We start from the raw sequence: 19,384 nt of genomic DNA on the forward strand, positions 1-19,384 counted from the left end.
TCAAGTTAAATTTCGTGGTATTGAAAACGGGAAGAAAAACATCGTGTTTTTCTTTATAGAATCTCACAAATGTGTTCAAATCGCAGTTGAGATCTTAGAGTGAGTGCTTTGTGTTAATGAATTATTGCTTAGGTCGAGACGTCGTGGAGGTTTTTAAACGATCGTCTATTTTAAGAGTTAATGGGTAAATTTGAAGGTACTGAAAAAACAATTCGAGATTTTTTTGCTTTAGGTGGTTTGGCGTCTTTTAACTTGTGCTATCAACGGTTTTATTCACTGTGGGCGATTAAAAACAGACCTTTGCTCTATATTGTGGTGGTTAAACCTGCTTAATACAATAAATTTAAGATGTTTGAGAGCCCAAAGGCATGAAAAAAATCTTACATTTGTAACTTTTGGACATAACATTGTTCAACACAGATTTTGTTTGTGCGGGGTTTTCCTCCCCCCCTCCACCCCCCTCTCCACCCCCCCTCCCTCCCTCCCCTCCACCCCCCCCCCTCCCTCCCTCCCCTCCACCCCCCCCTCCCTCCCTCCCCTCCACCCCCCTCTCCCTCCCTCCCCTCCACCCCCCCTCTCCCTCCCTCCCCTCCACCCCCCCTCTCCCTCCCCTCCACCCCCTCTCCCTCCACCCCCCTCCCCTCCATCCCCCCTCCCCTCCACCCCCCCTCCCCTCCACCCCCCTCCCCTCCACCCCCCCCTCCCCTCCACCCCCCTCCCCTCCACCCCCCTCCCCTCCACCCCCCCTCCCCTCCACCCCCCTCTCCCTCCCTCCCCTCCACCCCCCTCTCCCTCCCTCCCCTCCACCCCCCTCTCCCTCCCTCCCCTCCACCCCCTCTCCCTCCCTCCCCTCCACCCCCTCTCCCTCCCTCCCCTCCACCCCCTCTCCCTCCCTCCCCTCCACCCCCCTCTCCCTCCCTCCCCTCCACCCCCCTCTCCCTCCCTCCCCTCCACCCCCCTCTCCCTCCCTCCCCTCCACCCCCCTCTCCCTCCCTCCCCTCCACCCCCCTCTCCCTCCCTCCCCTCCACCCCCCTCTCCCTCCCTCCCCTCCACCCCCCTCTCCCTCCCTCCCCTCCACCCCCCTCTCCCTCCCTCCCCTCCACCCCCCTCTCCCTCCCTCCCCTCCACCCCATTAAGATGGAAACGCCAGAATCGGTTAATGTCACAGTCTGGGAGACCAAATTCCAGGCAACCAGTGCCTCGAATTTTCAGTTCTCTTGGCAGCGAAATTGCCAACGTTATTGAAAACCGAGAGCAACGTGCGGAATTCTCCCGTAGCGCAACGTGAAATTCCAAATGTTTCTATTGCGGTTGCAGCGAATCAGATTGGGATTGCCTGCTGCAGTTTTCCTGGTTGCCATAAAATATATGGACGACTGGAAATGTTGAATCTTGTTGAACGAGGTGCACGATCTCCTGGGCTCTGAAAATGCTGAATATTGTAAGTTTCGTCGTTAAAATGTTAACATAAATGTCATTTAAACCTGTATTTCTGTAGAAGGGTTGAAATGTCAATTATATTCCGATTTACTTAAATTCACCTGAATTGCTTGATGTCAATGAAGTTGCCAAACTGGAAGAACAGCACAGAGTCGAGGAGCCGAAGTGACCGTTTCTCATGCCAGGGAAACTAATGTCGGGGAGCTCAACAATTGTTCGCAGCTTTCTCTTGAGGTTGAAAAGAATCCCTTATCTCTCTGCAATGTAAATTCCAGGATGCCCAAAGTACAGAAGGGGAAATCTTTAACACTAACGAGTTGTAACATTCTTTTCGTAATCGTTCCGTGAACTTACTTTTCGACAACTTGACACGTCGATAAATATTAGTTGGGTTAGTGCTTGAATGCTGGCTGCATCGGTGTTTTTTTTTTAGAACTAGACCAGGGATAACGGGGATTAAAAATGTGTTTAATTGTACGAATTGGACCTGCATGGAAGTTGGTTATAAACAATGGTTTTTAACCTTTTTCACTCATAGACCACTTTAGGTATTCCCTATGCCGTAGGTGCTCTGTAAGGGATTGAGGTGAAGGTTAAGAATCATTGCTGGAGACTCGACTGTTACTGAAATATTTTGCTTGAGAAAAATTGTCATTGGCCCACTTCCTTTGGAGTTATGAAACCGTGCACATAACGAGTCAATGAGGGACGATTAAAACAATGGTTTGCAAACTTTTTCTTAGATTCGTTTATAGAGCAATTTGGGCATTTGCCTACATTTTGCTTCTACCTTGTAGGGCTGAAACGATGGTTATGTACCTTTGCTCTATATTGTGGTGGTTAAACCTGCTTAACATAAGAGCTATATACAATAAATTTAAGATGTTTGAGAGCCCAAAGGCATGAAAAAGTATTACATTTTTAACTCTTGCATGCTTTTGTTACCAAAAAATTATATAATAATAAACACAATTATTTGGGTAGTCTTAAACGAATTTGTTGGTTTCAATAATAAAGTACACGTATATGTAATATTTGAAATTTGTGAGCTAATTTTTAGGGTAAAATTTAGGGGTTGACTGTTACACATATTCTTCTTTGGCTTGGCTTCGTGGACGAAGATTTATGGAGGGGGTAAAAGTCCACGTCAGCTGCAGGCTCGTTTGTGGCTGACAAGTCCGATGCGGGACAGGCAGACACGGTTGCAGCGGCTGCAGGGGAAAATTGGTGGGTTGGGGTTGGGTGTTGGGTTTTTCCTCCTTTGCCTTTTGTCAGTGAGGTGGGCTCTGCAGTCTTCTTCAAAGGAGGTTGCTGCCCGCCAAACTGTGAGGCGCCAAGATGCACGGTTTGAGGCGATATCAGCCCCCTGGCGGTGGTCAATGGGGCAGGCACCAAGAGATTTCTTTAGGCAGTCCTTGTACCTTTTCTTTGGTGCACCTCTGTCATGGTGGCCAGTGGAGAGCTCGCCATATAACACAATCTTGGGAAGGCGATGGTCCTCCATTCTGGAGACGTGACCCACCCAGCGCAGCTGGATCTTCAGCAGCGTGGACTCGATGCTGTCGACCTCTGCCATCTCGAGTACTTCAACATTAGGGATGAAAGCACTCCAATGGATGTTGAGGATGGAGCGGAGACAACGCTGGTGGAAGCGTTCTAGGAGCCGTAGGTGGTGCCGGTAGAGGACCCATGATTCGGAGCCGAACAGGAGTGTGGGTATGACAACGGCTCTGTATACGCTTATCTTTGTGAGGTTTTTCAGTTGGTTGTTTTCTGGCACCAACCCTCTTTTCAATCTTCTTCAGCATGATGCTGAACCAAGCCATGAAAGACCCCAACAATGAAGACGCTGTTTACATCCGGTACCGCACGGATGGCAGTCTCTTCAATCGGAGGCGCCTGCAAGCTCACACCAAGACACAAGAGAAACTTGTCCGTGAACTACTCTTTGCAGACGATGCCGCTTTAGTTGCCCATTCAGAGCCAGCTCTTCAGCGCTTGACGTCCTGCTTTGCGGAAACTGCCAAAATGTTTGGCCTGGAAGTCAGCCTGAAGAAAACTGAGGTCCTCCATCAGCCAGCTCCCCACCATGACTACCAGCCCCCCCACATCTCCATCGGGCACACAAAACTCAAAACGGTCAACCAGTTTACCTATCTCGGCTGCACCATTTCATCAGATGCAAGGATCGACAATGAGATAGACAACAGACTCGCCAAGGCAAATAGCGCCTTTGGAAGACTACACGAAAGAGTCTGGAAAAACAACCAACTGAAAAACCGCACAAAGATAAGCGTATACAGAGCCGTTGTCATACCCACGCTCCTGAATATCTTATATCTTCCCTCTAACTCACTAAATGAACGTGTGTTATTGCTAGATGCTGAAAAATCCTTTGATCAGGTTGAATGGGAATACATGTTCACTGTTTTAAAGAAATTTAATTTTGGTCCAATTTTTATTAAGGGGATTAAACTAATATATTTAGCCCTATGGCTTCAATTTACTGAAATATGCAGCACTCAAATTTTTATAGGGGAAATTGATAAGGTAAATTGATAAATTGATAAGGTTGCCTATTAAGCCCTTTGCTCTTTGATCTTGGCTTAGAACCTCTAGTGGCAGCTTTACGGGATAGTAGAGAATTCAATGATATTTGAGCATAAAGTTTCCTTATATGCAGATGTCCTTTTATATATTTATAACCCTGAGATTTCATTGCCAACCATATTATTATTTTTTACTCAATTTAGTAATTTTTTGGGTACAAAATACATTTTCATAAGAGTGAATTACTACCTTGTAATGGATCTTTGGCATTTTATGCCAATTTCCCTTTCAAACTAATTAAAGAGCAGTTTAAATATTTGGGAATTACAATGAGTTGCAAGAATTTATTAAAAGAAAACTTTTTAGAATTACTTAAACAGACTGAAGAATCATCAGGATGGACACCATTGCCTATGTGAATGATTGGACGTATGAATGCAATTGGAATGAACATTTCATCTAAATTTTTGTACACGTTCCAATCCTTACTAACTTTTGTTCGTAAAGCTTATTTTGACTCATGAGATTCAACTATTTATTTTTGTATATGGCAGAACAAACAGCCTTGCATAAACAAAACTTAACTTCAAAGAAATAAAAAGTATAGGGGCTTGTCTCTCCCACACTTTAGATATTATTATTATTGTTGGCAGTTAATGTCTGCTGATTCTTTAAAAAAAAAACAATCAGGTTCTCAGCCTTGCAGAAGCAAAGACTGCAAAAGTAAGAAACATGGTTTAAATCTTCACACTACACTCCTCCTGTCTGTGAAGTGAAATGAAGACTCCTTTCTCACATTGTGTAATGATTTATCATGAAACAAGACAAGATGTTTTTCCATAAATCAAGACAAACACATTGAGTTATAGGTCTCCTGATGCATACCAATTTAAAATAAAAAAAGCCAACTAATTTAAAAAAAATTTCCACTGGAAGAGATGCCAAAAATGTCCAAATGTGAGAAACCATTAAGTTTAAAAAAAAACTTTTTTGTAATCTGCTGAAAAATGTTTACATCATAACTTTAGCTTTAAATCTGTAGTGCTCATTCTCAGCTAAGTTTCTGCTGTCTGGGGAAAAAAAACTGAACGAAATACAAGAAATTAATTGATAGCCTATAATATTTACAATGCACAGAAAAGTAGGAGAAAAAATAAAGCATCTATTCAGTTTTAAAATTCAGATAGCTCTCCTAAACCATTAAGTCTTTGCTCGGGTTATTTTAATGAAATAAACACCTCATTTCAGTTGCGAATGAAGTAAAATTATAAAAAGTTTCTCACTTGGCATAGGATGCCACATTGACCACCACCAGTGGGCTGATATCGCCTCAAACCGTGCATCTTGGCGCCTCACAGTTCGGTGGGCAGCAACCTTCTTTGAAGAAGACCGCAGAGCCCACCTCACTGACAAAAGACAAAGGAGGAAAAACGCAACCAACCAATTTTCCCTTGCAACCGTGTCTGCCTGTCCCGCATCGGACTTGTCAGTCACCAACGAACCTGCAGCAGACGTGGACATACCCCTCCATAAATCTTCGTCCACGAAGCCAAGCCAAGGAGAAAAAATAAATATGACAAACTTTTGCAGATCGGAAAAGTTTTATTATTGAAATATATTTATGATAATAATAAGACTTTGTAATTTTAGCATAATTGTGCTTTGTCAATGTTGACTCACTCAGAGTTACATGTGTAAATGTCAATAATAATTGTGACACATTACAATCAGTAATGTTTACATTAGGCATAGTTTACATACATAAATAACTTGATTTCTTTCTCTTTAAAAATGGAAAATCATCATGTTTTGTGTTGGTGGATTAGCAGTCATCAATCTTGCCATAGAGACATTATTCACCTAATTGAAAAGAAACCTTTTTAAGTTTCAACATGTCCATCTTTTTTTTAAAAAAAGGGAAACAGTGACTTAAAATGTGCACCAAGCCCACCGACTTCACCCTCCATCATGGGTCCCAAGGAGCAAATGTGCACCAAGCCCACCAACTTCACCCTCCATCATGGGTCCCAAGGGGCAAATGTGCACCAAGCCCACTGACTTCACCCTCCATCATGGGTCCCAAGGGGCAAATGTGCACCAAGCCCACCGACTTCACCCTCCATCATGGGTCCCAAGGGGGAAATGTGCACCAAGCCCACCGACTTCACCCTCCATCATGGGTCCCAAGGGGCAAATGTGCACCAAGCCCACCGACTTCACCCTCCATCATGGGTCCCAAGGGGCAAATGTGCACCAAGCCCACCGACTTCACCCTCCATCATGGGTCCCAAGGGGCAAATGTGCACCAAGCCCACCGACTTCACCCTCCATCATGGGTCCTAAGGGGCAATTGTGCACCAAGCCCACCGACTTCACCCTCCATCATGGGTCCCAAGGGGCAAATATGCACCAAGCCCACCGACTTCACCCTCCATCATGGGTCCCAAGGGGAAAATGTGCACCAAGCCCACCGACTTCACCCTCCATTATGGGTCCCAAGGGGCAAATTCCTCCAGCAACCCTGTTGAAGTCATAAGAGACGTTCACGGAAACCGGTCCAGTGGGCTGCCTCATCCATGCTGACTGATTTCTATTTACACTAATCCCATTTTTCTGCATCTAGCCCATATTTCTCTGTTCCTTTCCTCCACATGCACCTGTGTAATTGTCTTTTCATTGCTGTGAGGGAATGAACACCTACCATTTTCTTTGGCTGCTGGTTTTGCATACCTGTCACCCTCTGGGGGGAAAAACTTGTGCCACCGATCTCCTTTAAAATATTTCCTCTCTCACCTTAACCAATTTTCCCCCAGTTTTAAACTCCCCATACCTTGTAAAAAGGTGACTATCTACCCTTCTACACTCCTTGTAATTTTGTAATCCTCAATATGGTAAGCCTACATCCTCCTGTGCTCCACTGAGAGCAATCCTGTATGTCCAATCGCTCCTTTGCTGGCAACATCCTGGTGAATCCCTTCTGCCCTCTTCTGGTACTGCCACATCATTTCCATAGTTGGTGACTAGAAATGCCTACATTATTTCAAGTGTCTCCTCACCAATGATTTAAGCAAGGTTCTGACCTGATTAAAGTCTTCAAAATAATAATTATGACGCTGCCTACGGAAAGGCTTTGAAGCTTCAATCAGGTCAGAGCGGAATGTAGACATTTAGAATTGCATATAGCTTGGTAACTGGCCCTTTTGGCCCACAAGCCCACAATTGACCAGGTACATTTTGAAGGGTCGGAGGAAACAGGAAGATACACACGCAGACATGGGGATAACTTTCAAACTCCATACAGACATTGCTGGATTCAAACCTGGGTCACAATTGATGGCTCTGTAACTGCTAGACTAACAATAGACCTATAGAGGGAGATAAATCTGCCCTAATGGACAAAAATGAATCACCCAGCATGAGTATAATACAGTAAAATCCCTGTTATCCAGAATTCAAGCAACCGGGAAAAAAAAATCGTGGAAAATAAATAGGTAAAAAAATTCAGAAGTTTAAAATAAGTGTCCCCAAGTGGTCAGTTCACCAATTCATACAACACATAATCTCAACCAACTGGCAAATGTACTTATTTGGCATCTGCCAATCTCCTTAGGTACCAGATACTAGGGATTTTATTGTAGTAGCAAAAACAAACAGTCATTACTTTATTACCTTTGAAATATCAATGCGTGTCCAAGAATTTTTTTTAAAGTTGATGATGTTTCTTCCATCTACTAATCTTAAACAGTGAAAAGAGATCCAGGTACCGCACAACATTGTAAGGTGTTACTGTCTTAAATAAGAATTATGAGAGGATGTCCCACAAATTAAAATGATGAATAAGTTTTTACAGAACTGACTTTTAAAAATGCAGAACAGCCCAAGGATTAAAGACTATATTCCAAGAGAGGCTCAAAGTTTAATCTTCAGGGCTTGAGATTAAAAACTGTACGGGGTCATTAGTTCCAAGAAAAAAAAGTTGAATTCTCTTGAACTTAAAGTTATTTTCACCTCCAAGAGGAAACTTTGATTAAATTTTAACTCCAGAAATCCACCAATGGAGAGCGTCTGTAATTTTTGACAGAACGTTTGTACAGAAGAAGGGGAACTTGGTTGGATTTGTATATTGATAAGTACTGTCCAAAAAAAGTAGCTGAATCTCTGAGGAGGTAATTGTCCAGGAGAAATAGTACAAATGTGATTTTTAAAAAAAGGCTTTGAGAAGACATGCAGGGGACCATGAATAAACGTTTGACTGTTGAAATTAGGAGACCCCTGTAGATATGTGTGGTGAATTGTTTAGAAGACAGCAAACAGAGTTTGGTAAAATTAGTTGGCTAGTTGATCCCAGCTCCCAAATATCTGCAGTGGAAATTCATGTATGTTTTTAATTTTGGGCAAATTAAAGCTTTTACATGTAGTTTAAAACACTGCATTTCAAAAATTGCATTTGTTATATTCCTTAGGTTCTTAAAAAAAAACACCAACATTTTGTGCCTGTTGAGCCGGTGGCCGAGTTCTGAAAAACAAAATCATAAAACAGGAAAGTCTGCAGATGCTGGTGTCAGGTACAACACACAAAAGTGCTGGAGAAGCTCAGCAGGTCAGAGAACATCTATATGAAGTAAAGGGTAACCAACATTTTGGGCCTGAGTCCTTCATCAATGAGCAAAAATTCAGTAGGGACTTGAATAAAAGCGTGGAGGGAAGGAGAGGAGGGAGGAAGTGTCTGATGTACGGGCTAATAGGTAAGAGGTCAACTCAAGTTTATTGTCATTTAATTGGATGAGTACAACCCGGCAAAACAGCGTTCTCCGGTCCTCGGTGAAAAACACGCAGACACACAACCAGACATAACACGTGTACAGGCAAATAATACATGTGCAGGACAAATATGATCTGTATAAAAATTAATAAATATTTATAGGGTGGGAGGGTAGAAGAGAAACAAACTGAGAAATGATACGGGGAGGGGTAGCTCTCTGGAGAGGGAAGATGCTGCTTGAGCTGTTGAGTTTGTCCAGCCCTTGTATGGAAAATCATCCATTGATGTGCTGTTGGATGACTGATTTACTGTAGCAGTACTATCCATTGAACAGTAGGTGGTGCGATTGACCTGTTTGAGGTGTTAAAGTTCACTAGCTGAATCACCAGAAAATATTTAAACCAATTGTATAATTAGATTTCCTGACAATTTTAAGGTAGTAAACAAAATATATCAATATAATAATTATGCATGGTTACCTTGGATAAGGATCACAGTGCTGTTCCCTGATGGGGGGGAAAAAAAAGGTGTAAAGTACAAATAAACAGAAGATAACCAAAAAAAGGCAATTAGTTATATATAAATACAACAGGATGATGCACCTTTTCTTTTGAGATAAACCTGGGATCTTCTGACGTGGGCAAAGTAAAAAGTGACAGCCCAGGTGTCTCGTCTTAAATATCTGCTGCTACTTTCCACAAGTGCACACAAGAGCTGATGGTTACAATGTTGAGCAGTTGACCATGATAAATGAATGAAATCAATATTTTTCTTAGCAGTTACTAAATAAAAAAAAACAAAAGCTGGTATCAAGATCGTGTCTTGGGACCCTTGAGGAAATTTCTGCCACTTGACAATCGCACATTGTTACCAGTTTTAAAAAAAAACCCTGAAGTATGTGTTGTGCTGCAACAATTTAAATCAAGCTTGATAATTTTCTGACAATACAAAGTGAACTTTGATGTTTTAGAATCCATTTCTGATTTATGTTCTAAGGCCCTCTATGGCATAGCGTAGAAAGATTTATTCTCAATAAAGTACATTAATAATTGATTATAAATGTATTTAGAATTACGTTAATGTGAGTTTTATTTGTAAAAGAGTAAGTAGAAACAATAACAGTTATTTAATGCCTTGTACATCCTATACATCCTTTCATCCCTAACGTCGAAGTACTCGAGATGGCAGAGGTCGACAGCATCGAGTCCACGCTGCTGAAGATCCAGCTGCGCTGGATGGGTCACATCTCCAGAATGGAGGACCATCGCCTTCCCAAGATCGTGTTATATGGCGAGCTCTCCACTGGCCACCGTGACAGAGGTGCACCAAAGAAAAGATACAAGGACTGCCTAAAGAAATCTCTTGGTGCCTGCCACATTGACCACCACCAGTGGGCTGATATCGCCTCAAACCGTGCATCTTGGCGCCTCACAGTTTGGCGGGCAGCAACCTCCTTTGAAGAAGACCGCAGAGCCCACCTCACTGACAAAAGGCAAAGGAGGAAAAACCCAACACCCAATCCCAACCAACCAATTTTCCCCTGCAGCCGCTGCAACCGTGTCTGCCTGTCCCGCATCGGACTTGTCAGCCACAAACGAGCCTGCAGCTGACGTGGACTTTTACCCCCTCCATAAATCTTCGTCCGCGAAGCCAAGCCAAGCCAACATCCTATACATCAAGAAGCACAAACTTAATCTAGATATACCCATTTGGAAGCTGATTTTGCCAACACATTTTAAAAAGGGAGGTGCAGTTCCTGAATATACGGATGAGTAAAATTATCCCATATATCTGATATAATAATTTGTTTTGTTTGACATTTTCAGTCCCATCACCTGTAGTCTACTCTATAGATAAAAGCAAGAATGTTTAACTTCCTGTGTGTAATTAAATTAATATAGCAATGAATCAAATGAACATTTTATTTTCAATTGGTGCATTAAGTAGACACCATCTTAGATGCTTACAGTTCCATTTTTGAGGATGATTATGAGATTTAATTTACAGCTTGATAAAATCCTGTATCTGAATCAACAGTTCTTTGACTATTGCAATTGTTTTCAAATGAATAGCATTAAGTCTTAGTACTATTGGAAATAGTAAACTCTCTAACTGTCTTTGGGTCCACTCTCACTTGTGTATTGGCAACCAAAATCATTTTAAAGTCATGCAGTGATGGCCTTCTGTCAAATCCTGACCGCTGGCTTCTTTTCGCTATCATTTCAAACGGGAAACAATACTGTCATTAGCTAAACTCGTGACTCAAAGTCAAAAGTTAATGTTCAGATTTATTGCCAGAGTACACACATGACATCACATACAACCCTGAGATTCTTTATTCTGTAGGCTAGATGGAATTTCGACTTGTATGTAACTGTAAACTGGAAGAAATGTATACAAAAATAGAGAAATCTAAACAAAGAAAGAAATGTAAACAAACTGACTGTTGTAGCACCAGACACTGGGGTTCAAATCTGGCACTGTCTGTAAGGAGTTTACGTGTTTTCCTCATGTCTGTGTAGCTTTCCTCTGGAGGCTCCAGTTTCTTCCCACCGCTTATATATGTACTGGGGGTGTAGGTCAATTGGGTGTAATTGGGCAGCATGGGCTCGTGGACTGAAAGGGCCTGTTACGGTGATGTACGTATGTCTAAATGAAGAGTCTTTAAATGAGTCTCTGATTGAGTGTTGTTGATGGAGAGCTAGCAACTGTTCCTGAAACTGGGGTGACCGGTCTCATGGCACCAATACCTCTTTCCTGATAGTAGCAGCAAAAAACAGAGTAGTATGGATCCTAAAGATTGTGACTGCTCTCAAAGGCAGTGTTCCATGTAGGTGTTCTCAATTGTGGGGAGTGTTTTACCTGTGATGTACTGGGCAGTGTCTATTACTTTTTGCAGGGCTTTCCGGGCCGAGGTATTGATGCATTGAGTAGATATTACTCAATGGGCCAGACTCATTATGCTGGGAAGTCACCAGTCAGGTCAGTTAAAAACCTATTGATTTCAACAAGGTATTTGAGGGCTAAGGGGAACCAACAGAGTAAAGGAGTTGAGGCCTGGAGCATATCAGTCATGACCATATCGTAGAGGAGGGCAGGTTTGAGAAGTGAACTGGGCTAGTTCTTCTCCTATTATGTTCTAATGTTCTTGGGCTCATCATCATTTGATGTTGCACATCAGGTGGCCTTTTATTGCTGCACTGAGGATGGCTTGTTTTGACCTGAAAGTTTCTGTGCTTAGAATTCACTCTTTAATCATCTCTGGCTCTTTCTCCTTTATATTGGTGTTTCTTATACTTTCCTTTTTTACAGTAGTTGCCTCTTTGCCTCTTCTTGCCTAACATCTATTTGGATCTGATTTAAATATTGGACATTTTGACATTTGATGAACTTTTATTAATTGCCACCCGTGTTGCTAGGTTCAGTATAACTCCAATCTGGAATCAAATTGATTTTTTAATTTACCAAACCTAACAAATTTTATAAATATATTTTTCAATGTTCTCTACATGAATGGAGTCTGAATTTCTGCTGCCTACGACGTCTCACAGTAGTGGTGAACATTCAACAAACAAAATAAATATTTATGTGCCATATACACAGAGAATTAGCATATTTATGTGGCATATTTTATATTTAACTTCTTAGATAATGGCAACTTACTGTTGGTCCAATATAAGAGGAACTCGAGATGTGTCAGAATTAAATGGGAGTCGTGGAGGTGCCCTTTCCCCAGTTCTTGCATTAAACATGGGGAGAGTGGACAGAGGCCGTAGGGCATCCCTGCTCTTAGCCAAATTCCTGAGTTCGTTGATATCGTCTTGAATTGAATGGTGATGGACAAGTTGAATGCTAAAAGAAAAAGACAAGAGGCAAATAATACATTTAAAAAAAAAAAATGCATTCATATTAATTACTTCTGCAATTTATTTTAAATGGTGGAGGAGAAATCCCAGTCAACAGAGCCTTATCCTCTTGATATTTCAGAGCTTCAGCAAAATCTCAATGCATCTTAGTAGTTTGGGAACAAGATGTCGTGTTGAGTTGTTCTGAAGCTATAAAGTAATGAAGACATTGGAGATTACCTCTATAAAAAGGGCCCATTTAAGGGTCTTTGTGGATCAATCAGGGAGTTATTTACAATCAAGCATTTATTTGTTTCTTATTTAATGTCTAATACAGCAGTGTAAAATTCTACAAATCAAATTTGAGTCCATTGATCTATAAATTTAAGAAATTTTAGATCTCAATCTTTTCCATGTAAATATAATTTATTCCCTCTTAACTATAAATAATTCTAAGCAATTGGATAGACTTGCCAGGTGGGAATACTTTGCTATTCTGTGAAATATGGTCATGATTGTAAATTAATGTTCTGGCAAGAAAATAACGCTATAAAAATGGTTAAGTTAAAATATTAAGGTTGTTGAGCAAAGAACAGTTTGGCTTGATAATGTTCTTGCATTTTGAATCTCAAGGTTGTGTGCTTAAACCTGATACCCAATATCTGAACACCAAACCTTTGCTAAGACTCAGAAGACTACTGAGGGATAGCTTCATGGGTCTCAAACATTGCATAATTATATGACGAGTCCACAAAGAACAGAACCAGAATCTCAGGCAACATTTGTTCCTCTCCAAACAATGGTTATTTATAGTTTTATTCTGTTTATGAATCAACTATTGCACCAAGCATCATTAAACATTGATGCCTACATTTTCTATACATTTTATTAACTGCATAAGATGTAGAGCAGTGGTTCTCAACCTTTTCCTTTCCACTCACTGACCCCCTTAAGCAATCCCCTATGCCATCGGCGCTCTGCGATTGGTAAGGGGGTCGATGAGAGGGGAAGGGAAGGTTGAGAATCACTGCTCTCGACCCAATTGTGACTGAAATATTTTGCTTGAGAAAAATTGTCAATAGCCCATTTCCTTTGGAGTTATGAAATCGTGCACATAACGAGTCAATGTGGGACGATTAAAACAGTGGTTTTCTAGCTTTTTCTTTCCACCCACATACCCCTTACTAATCACAGAGCACCTATGGCATAGCGAATACTTAAAGTGGTTTGTGAGTGGAAAGAAAAAGGTTGAGAACCACTGATGTCGAGGATTCTGGGATAACACCTGTGGCAAGAGATGGTATCATTACTAACATTTAATGCACAAGCTGGGAACAGTATCTCGTTCTTGCTCATCCCACCAAGGCCTAAACAGAATCATTCAGACACAATAGCTATTAACTTGGTATGTAATTCCAATTTTAAAATGTGTTATCGTTCTAACACCTGCCCTGTTATTTCCAACACTTCTGCCATCTAAACGGAAGAGCACCTCCTACCATCTGTTTGATTGGATCCTCTGAAGATTGAAGTGGAAATTAACTTCCAGTGTTCATTTCATCACCAGTCAAGATGCTGCTTCCCTTTCTAGCCTTAAACCTTTGACTGAAAATTTTTGTTTTTGCATTATGCCAGTTGGTTATCCTATTTTTAGGGGAGTGTGTGTAATGGCGATTGAAACCATGGATTTCAAAACAAGTTAAGTTTGAGGATGCCTCTTGCAACGTATATTGCTATTCTATAATTATAACTTGAGAAGAGTTATGATAGATCAAACTGCACAAGTGAGACAGAGCACCCTCTACTTTTATCAGTGTTTGGCAGTGCAACCATGTGCATTCTGAAGCAGTGGTGTAGCCCGGATTTGACATTAGGCGGTGCGAGAGCACATTTAAATAGTGTGCTGTGCTTACGTAGGTTTTGCAACCAGTGCACAAAGCCTCCATGCCCTCCTACCCCCCTCCCTGCCACTACCCTCCTCTCCTTTCCCCTTCCTTTCTCTCCCCTGCCTCCCTCCTCTCCCCATTCCCTTTCTCTCCTACCCCTTCCCTCTCTCCTCTTCCTTCCCTCTCTCCTCTTCCTTCCCTCTCTCCCCTCCCCTTCCTATCCTCTTCCCTCCTTCTCTCCTCTCCCTCCTCGCCCCCTCTCTCCCCTTCCCTTCCCTCCCCTCCCCTCCTCTCCTCCTTCTCCCTCCTCTGCCTTCCCCTCCCCTTCCTTGAAAGTAAGGCTGAAGGGACTCATAGGGGAGGGTTTGGTGTGCGGTAGGCCGCTACAACACACAGGACGGTGACTCCCCTTGGCAATCAGCCTACCTCACACCAGAGCTCCCGACACCATTCTCTGAACCTTCCCCTTAGCCTGCAGCAGAGTTCCCGATGCCCGACTCCAAACCCTCCCCTTTACCTACTGCACATACACACTGGCAAATATTGAGAGCTCTAGAAGATGTGCAGCCTGTCTATTGGACCATTGATTGGACACAGTAACTTGCCCAACGCAAACAACCAGACCTTCAGTGGCCTGGCTGAGTGCTCCATCATGATCCTGGAGTTTTCTCGCATGTTCATCTTTATCCTGCACCTTGCGGTGTTCATGCACCTCGTTTCCCTGAAGTTCCTCACTCTGATGTCCAACTGTATCAACATGGTGGAGCAGGGCACCTTCTCTGGCCTGGAATAACTCCTGATCTTGAACCTCAGCTGCAATCTGCTGGGGAACTCTAATTTCCATGATCTGAGGAACCTTTCCCACCTCGACCTCCAACACAACCATGCAGGGGTCATTCAGCCCAGCTGCTTCGACCCTCTGCTTGGCCTGGTTACAGTTAACTGCAGGAGAACACCCTCTCTTCCATACCTTCTCATGGGCTGGAACCGACTGGGCTCTGAGTACAGAGTGGAGGCAGCGGCAAGTGGCACCTTCCTGGATTTCTTAGGCAACATGCTGGGTGATCTGGAGGTGTTCTACCAGATTTTGCAGGCCTCTCTACCCTGGACATCTCGGAGACCAGACAGCCGGAGCAGATATTCCTGGTGCTGAGGGGGATCCCTGACCATCGAGCTGAGGCAGGGCAGATCAGTGGCGCCTGTTTTTGAACTGCTTCTGCGGCAGATGCAGTTCAAAAATATGCGGCGTGGGAGGGACTGCCAGGCTGAAGGCACCACTTTGGACAAATATTCTCCGGGTGAGCATGGCACTGTTCTGAAGCATATAGTTGATGAAGCGTTTAGCACCAAATCACAGAGTGAGTAAGGAGGAAGTAATAGTATGAAGTAAGTCCGCTGCCAAAAATAAACACAAAACTGTATCAACGACCCAGATGCTTTCTCAAATGAAGCACTGCAGTGAAATCTATATTCATGCCTTTGGTTCTATTAATGGTACCATTTAAAAAAAGGAGACAATGTTGTTCACCATGGTAACAATATTTCTGTCACCTGCTTAATACGTTAGCCAACACATTAATTACTTTGTGAAAAATAAAAATTTAAAGCTGCAGATACTGGAAATCTAAAACAAAAGCAGAAAATACTCAGCAGGTGAGGGAGCATCTATTGTAAGAGAAAATGAGTCAATGTTTTAGTTGAAGACTTCTTCAGAACTTAAAAAAAAGAGAGTAAAAGGAAACTTGCAAGGCTTCAGTGAGGGAGGAAGAAAGAAACGATAAGGCATTAATTCATATTCCTTATTAAGCAAATGCAGAAAAAAAAGTTAAGGCAACAATGAGCTTGTCTGCAGTTATTAGTCCCTGGCACATTACTGTTCCAAAGACTACATTAGCAGCTGTCTGCAACCCTTGCAAATTGGTTTTTGAATCCATCACTAACTTTGATATGACTGTGTCTGCCATAAATTCTTTACCAGTTGCTTATGGCTTGGACAAACATGAAAAATGCCAATGGAATTCTTCCTAGTCATGCACTTCCTTTTTAAAAACTGTTAGAGACTTTTTACATGGCCGCTTCATTCCTGCGATATTTGCGGCTTGTTGTGTAAAAATCGCTGACATGGAATAGGGGGGCGGTGGGGGAGGTCATTCCAGTCCCGGCTTTTTTCCAGCAGCAGAGATAGAAAGAGCACCAGGATACTGTTTGTGTAAAAGGGCAAGCCGGCATTCCAAGACCAACTCTGGTAAGGAGGTGTATATGTACCGTATGTTTTTAGTGTATTTACGGGTAAGCATTTAAAGGGTAAGCATTTGGACAAAACATGCGAGCAGGACAACAGGAAAAATCTTTCTAATAACAACACCGCTGTCCCGTTCTCTCCCCGCAGCCGGAATTATACAGTGAAGGTAAAAGGCAGAGTCGATCTGGCTGACAGCGAGTAATTCACTAGGGAAATACCTGACTGGCAGGCACTTGGGGTTTAGCCCATCTCGGATGTCTATGCATGCTCCCATAAATGCAGAAGACTGAAATGAGCTGTAGATGAAATGGCTGGAGCTGGAGATGAAATGACTTGTGGTGAAATAATGATGCACCCTCTGCTAGACTGTTTTGTTAGGTGGGTGAAGCACTGATGTGTTGCTGGGAGGAGAATGAGAGCTGATTTTATTCATGGTTTGACAGGACAGATGAGATGTGAATATGGTAAAAGGTATGCATCAAAAGGTACTGAATCTGGAACTCTATAGAAGGAGGGTATGAATGCTCAGTTACTGAATGTATTCAAGACACCCACTGAATGACCTTCAGATATTAAGGGAGAGGAGATTACAAGTAGAACCCTACTTACAATAGAGATCCGTTCTGGGACCCTCATCGTAAGTTGAAACAACAGCGCCCTCTACCTTTTTAATTTTATTTAAACACTGAATACCTTTATTATAACATAAATTAAACTGAAAAAATATTACAAAATTGTGCTACGTATCGCAAGTGCAGGGAAACAGCAAAACTTGAAACCAAAATTACCTGACTATTGTATCTTAGAAATATTTCAAGTCGGGACGTCATAAGTCAGGGTCTATCTGTAGTGTTTAGGGAGTGGCATTGTGATAAAGACCAGCCCCCACACTGATCCCACAGACCCATTCTCAGCTGTCCTTAGGTGTCTCTAGTCACTTTAGGGTCAGCACCAGAACAAGTTTTAGCAAATGGTGGAGGGGGTGGTGGGGGTGGGGGTGGGGGGGGGGGGAAATGACAACATAGTTTTCTGCTCTAAAACTCACTTAATGGAGGGGGAGGAGAGGCACTTATCATGTTAAATACGGTGTCCCAGGGTATGTAGGCCACGCACAGCCATATTTCTTCTTGGTTCATGCACAATGGATGGAAGTACCGGGGCCAATAGCGTCCATTGTGTCACTTCCCCTTCCCTCTGACAGAAGTGATGTTAGTGGCCCTTGTACTCCAATCCATTGCACATGCGTCAGCTGGCACTAGCGCATGCATGCAAGAAGAAACATGACAGTGCATGGCCTATGGATCTGGGGACACTCTATTTAACATGGTAAGTTCCTCCTTTCTGTCCCTACACCCCCAAAAGGAGAACAGCGGGACTGTCTGGATAAAACCACTTGTCTGATCTGGTGGGTGTCATAATACCCCATTTGGGGGGGGGGGGGGCAATGGCCACAAATGCCCCCTTTGTCACCAACATTGAGTCTGTGAACAAGCTGACTGTGAGCTTGTCCTCAGTTTTAACAGTCTGAAGCCCACCACCCTGCTCCCTCTGACAGCCTTCCACCAGCCCCCAAGAATAGATAGTAGTGATTAGTAAGGGATTACTTAGGTGGTATGTGAGTGGAAAGAAAAAGTTTGTAAACCACTGCTATATATCAATACTTGCAGTAGATTTTCCCATGCTCTTTTATAAATTGTGCACGTGTGTTTTATTTCTGCTAAGATTTGCCTAATGACCCAATCGCTGCACAGCAAATGCAATATCACTGGCTCTGCACTCAGCTCTGGATCACCATGAAAACAGAAATTCATACATACACGGCTGCTCTTCACACCATTATTCCCTCAATCCTGATCAAGAAGCTACAAACTCTAGGCCTCTGTACCCCCCTCTGCAACTGGATCCTTGATTTTCTCATTGGAAAATCACAGTCAGTATGAATTGGAAACAACGTCTCCTCCTCACTAATCATCAACACAGGTGCACCCCAAGGATGTGTGCTTAGCTCACTGCTCTACTCATTATACACCCAATGCCATCTTCAAGTATGCAGATGGAACCACATTTGTCATCAGAATCACAAATGGCAATGAGGAAGTGTACAGGAAAGAGATAGATCTGCTCTTTGAATGGTGTAACAACATCAATCTTGCACTCAATGTCAGCAAAACCAAGGAGATGATTGTGGACTTCAAGAGGAAGTCAGGGGAACACAATCCAGTCCTCATCGAGGACTCAGTAGTGGAGAGTGTCAAGAACTTCAAATTCCTGGGTGCTATCATCTTCGAGGATCTGTCCTGGAGCCTCCACATTAATGCAATCACAAAGAAGGCTCACCAGCGGCAATACCTTATGAGGTGTCTGAGGAGATTCAGTACGTCATCGAAAGCTCTTGTAATCTTCTAGATGTGTACCGTGGAGAGCATTCTGGCTGGTTCTGGCTGGTATGGATGTGCCAACTCTCAGGACAAGAATAAACTCCAGAAAGTTGTTAACTCGGCCTGTGACATCACAGACACCAGACCTAACTCCATCAAGGGCATCTACGTGAGGTTGTGTCTTAAAAAAGCAGCCTCTGTCTTCAAAGACCCCCCACCCACCCACTCCATGCTCTCTTCACTCTGCTACCATCAGGGAAAAGGTACAGGAGCCTAAAGA

The 19,384-nt window shown here is 42.8% G+C and overlaps 1 protein-coding gene and 1 long non-coding RNA gene across 5 annotated transcripts in view; one reads left to right on the forward strand and one right to left on the reverse strand.

Moving 5' to 3' along the window:
• The first annotated feature begins 1,153 nt into the window (after positions 1–1,153).
• LOC138746465 (uncharacterized) overlaps positions 1,154–19,384 on the forward strand; it is a 39,962-nt gene continuing 21,731 nt past the window's right edge. Inside the window, exon 1 of the long non-coding RNA XR_011346972.1 lies at positions 1,154–1,442. This is a non-coding gene — a long non-coding RNA (uncharacterized lncRNA). The remainder of the gene's footprint in view (positions 1,443–19,384) is intronic.
• The window catches only part of sgca (sarcoglycan, alpha), a 35,245-nt gene continuing 21,455 nt past the window's right edge, over positions 5,595–19,384 (reverse strand). Inside the window, exons 9-12 of one of the 4 annotated variants that reach the window (XM_069904653.1) lie at positions 12,417–12,605; positions 9,233–9,259; positions 8,477–8,507; positions 5,595–5,851 (exon numbers count right to left, since the gene is read on the reverse strand). In XM_069904653.1, coding sequence (XP_069760754.1) covers positions 5,777–5,851; positions 8,477–8,507; positions 9,233–9,259; positions 12,417–12,605 — 322 coding nt within the window. In that variant the 3' untranslated portion in view covers positions 5,595–5,776. Of the gene's footprint in view, positions 5,852–7,660; positions 8,508–9,232; positions 9,260–12,416; positions 12,606–19,384 lie in introns of all 4 variants that reach the window. The other 3 variants (XR_011346971.1, XM_069904654.1, XM_069904655.1) reach the window with 3 other exon arrangements.

This window comes from Narcine bancroftii, chromosome 12, assembly GCF_036971445.1.
Source record: "Narcine bancroftii isolate sNarBan1 chromosome 12, sNarBan1.hap1, whole genome shotgun sequence".
NCBI classification, from domain to species: Eukaryota; Metazoa; Chordata; class Chondrichthyes; order Torpediniformes; family Narcinidae; genus Narcine; species Narcine bancroftii.